General features: G+C 34.9%; 1 protein-coding gene across 1 annotated transcript; it reads right to left on the bottom strand.

Moving 5' to 3' along the window:
• Positions 1 to 212: 212 nt before the first annotated feature.
• On the bottom strand, positions 213 to 1,244 carry LOC117318685. The gene has a single exon (XM_033873644.1). The coding sequence runs from the start codon at positions 1,242 to 1,244 to the stop codon at positions 213 to 215; it is 1,032 nt and encodes a 343-aa protein (XP_033729535.1).
• Between the last annotated feature and the right edge of the window lie 1,483 nt (positions 1,245 to 2,727).

The following is a 2,727-nucleotide window of genomic DNA, read 5'->3' as shown; positions in this document are numbered from 1 at the left end:
ACGAGTGTTGATTGTATTGAAAGTACTGACGCAATTAGAAGGCCGCACCCACTCATGTTACAGTGGCGGTGATTGGCTGTACTTGAAGTAGGCGGAGTTCGAAATAATGTAGACAACGCAAAACGAAATAAAAAGGCGGCACAATATACTGTATTCACATATGTTTCGTATTTTGTTAACATAATCAGAAATCTGGAATATCTATATAAATTTTACACATATCCACATTGCTCAAAAAAGCGACATAGATATGGATTTGGAATATCAAGTGCGTTAACAACCGCCAATTCAGTAAATTCTGATACTAATCGGGGCTCTGCATGTAGTCGATGTCTCATGGTCTGAAATACACATTCCGTTACGTTATACTGTGGACTGTAAGGGGGCTGGCAGACCAAGGAAATGCCACGATTGTCTAGCATGGCCTTTAATATCCGTTCTCCTTGGCGGTGATGGTGAAATCCGCAGTTGTCCATGACAATGACGTCACCCCTTGAAAACCTAGGATTTCCAATGTCATTGGTTTCTTGTAAGGCCTCTTCGAAAAAATGTATCATCTCGAACGCATTGGATGGTCCATTAAGAAGATTATAATAATCTATTCCAAAATAACCACTGCACACGTTAACTATAAGGCTTACATTACTTGCGTATCGCTGAACTTCCACGGCCCTCGTACCCACAGCACTATGTCCATATGTGCGGTTTCCCGAAGTAGAAATAACCGAAGCCTCATCAAAAACATGCATTTGCTGTGGAGAAAAATTCATCATTTTAGCTAAGAACCTGTCAACAGTGTCTTCGTGATTAGGTTTTAGTGTTTCTTCTGGAGTTTGTTGGATTTTTTTATGAGACATATCCAAATTATGTTTTACAACTTTGTTTATCTTCGATACTGAAGGAAGATTTTCTGCAGTACATATGTTATTTTTCAGCAAATCGTCTCGTATTGCACGGCAGTAGATACTAGGTTTTTTCTTTTTCTCATACTCAATTAATCGTATAACATTTTCGGTCACTTTCCTGTGACGCAATGTTTCACGTCTCGGTTTTGGCGCCGTTGAGTTTGTGGAGGAAAAATCTGCCACGATCTTGTGACAACCAGACTTGGACATACCGGTTCGGTTGGCGATTTGTTTGTATGACATCACTTGCACGTGTAAATCTATTATCGTTCTCCTTAAAGATTCCTCTGTTGGTTTTCCTTTGGGATATATTGGTGACTTGCTTCTCTGGTTGAACATGATTTTCAGATTACAGATTTAGTAGGTCAAGGTCACGTCGGGTCCCGTCCGAGCACACGTGCGATACGAGTGCATGGATCACGTACACCACAGGGTTAGTAAAAGTAATGCTAATGATAAAGGTGAGATCAGTACAAATACGATTTGTTTTGTTTGTGGTTATCCGAACTATACGTTTGATTGCTAAATGTTTAAATTAACTTTTTTTTTTGTATTATTGTCATTATCACTTATTTTATAAACCTGTGGTCACAGCTATTTTACAAACTCCTGTGGTCACAGTAATATGTCCTGGTTTAATACCAGGGACATATGTATGTACGTCTCTGTTAAATAGTAATCAGGGTTTTTGTTTTCAACCATCACACTTAATGTTACATTTAGAAATAGATTTTCAATTTCAAATTTAAGTACATTTTTTTTGTATTTCTACTGTCTTTACATATACCATTTAAAAATGTAACTTGAGCCAAACATTTTAGCAATCTTTCCAGAGGTTCCATTCACACTAGCTAATATGGAATGAACAGGAGGGATCGGAATGCAATTTCAGTGAGATTGATATTTTAGTTGGCTTACTAAATCACCTAGACAGGTTTAGATCCAGTAAGTTCATCATTTTTAATTCAATGATCATTTTTAATATTAAAACTATACAAGAGCATGACATTATTCAATTCCTTTATTTCCTATGTCATACAAAGTAATTGGCATATCTACCCAATACATATTAATTTTGAGACCTGTTGTCAAGATATTGGTTTTATAAAACAAAAACAAAATGGTGGCATGGAATTATATTCCACCAACTATAAACTATAATAGTATTCATTTGGTTCAAACAAAGATCATTGTGACATGTGAACTTCTTTCTCTCAAAATGCAATGTATATCAACATGTTTCTATACTAAAACTCTGTTCAGTGCGGAAAGACAAAACCTGTATTTAACAAAATTCTGCTTGGATACATATCTTTATAATTTACTGGGACAGGCTATTGCCAGGGTAGCATTATTAACAAGATTTACAAGATTAAAAAAAAATGAATTAAGTTTCAATGTAATTTTATTTCCATCTGCACATATCACTTGCAATTATAAAATTTACGTGGTACTAAACAAGTTGAGAAAGAAAATACAAAACTGTCTCAACACAGCAGTATAATCCAACTCCGAACTTTTCTACTGCTATACTTGAAACATTCTGACAAACCTAAATAGAAACTTGAATCAATCAGAGAGCAGGAGAACTCTTTGATGATGGAAAATCAAAAAAATCTTAAAGGTCTACACTTGCATAATAGCAGCATCCATTTTCTCATCTCAAAAATTTTTTTTTTTTAAATATCAAAATTTGTCTAGTTATTAGATCTCCTTACAACAAAGGCAAGTGTAAAATTACAAGGTAATAAAATAAGAATTTGCAGTATTCTTGCATACAAATGTATAACCAACCAAAAACTAATATTTGTTGTGGAAGATC

The sequence above is a fragment of the Pecten maximus genome, unplaced genomic scaffold (genome assembly GCF_902652985.1).
Source record: "Pecten maximus unplaced genomic scaffold, xPecMax1.1, whole genome shotgun sequence".
In the NCBI taxonomy this organism is placed as follows: domain Eukaryota; kingdom Metazoa; phylum Mollusca; class Bivalvia; order Pectinida; family Pectinidae; genus Pecten; species Pecten maximus.
The sequence above is the reverse complement of the archived record's forward strand: the minus strand, read 5'-3'. Positions and strand labels throughout refer to the sequence as shown.

What these genes read in the sequence shown, in the direction of transcription:
- LOC117318685 (XM_033873644.1), bottom strand. Translation starts at nt 1,244, where the DNA reads ATGTTCAACCAGAGAAGCAAGTCACCAATATATCCCAAAGGAAAACCA.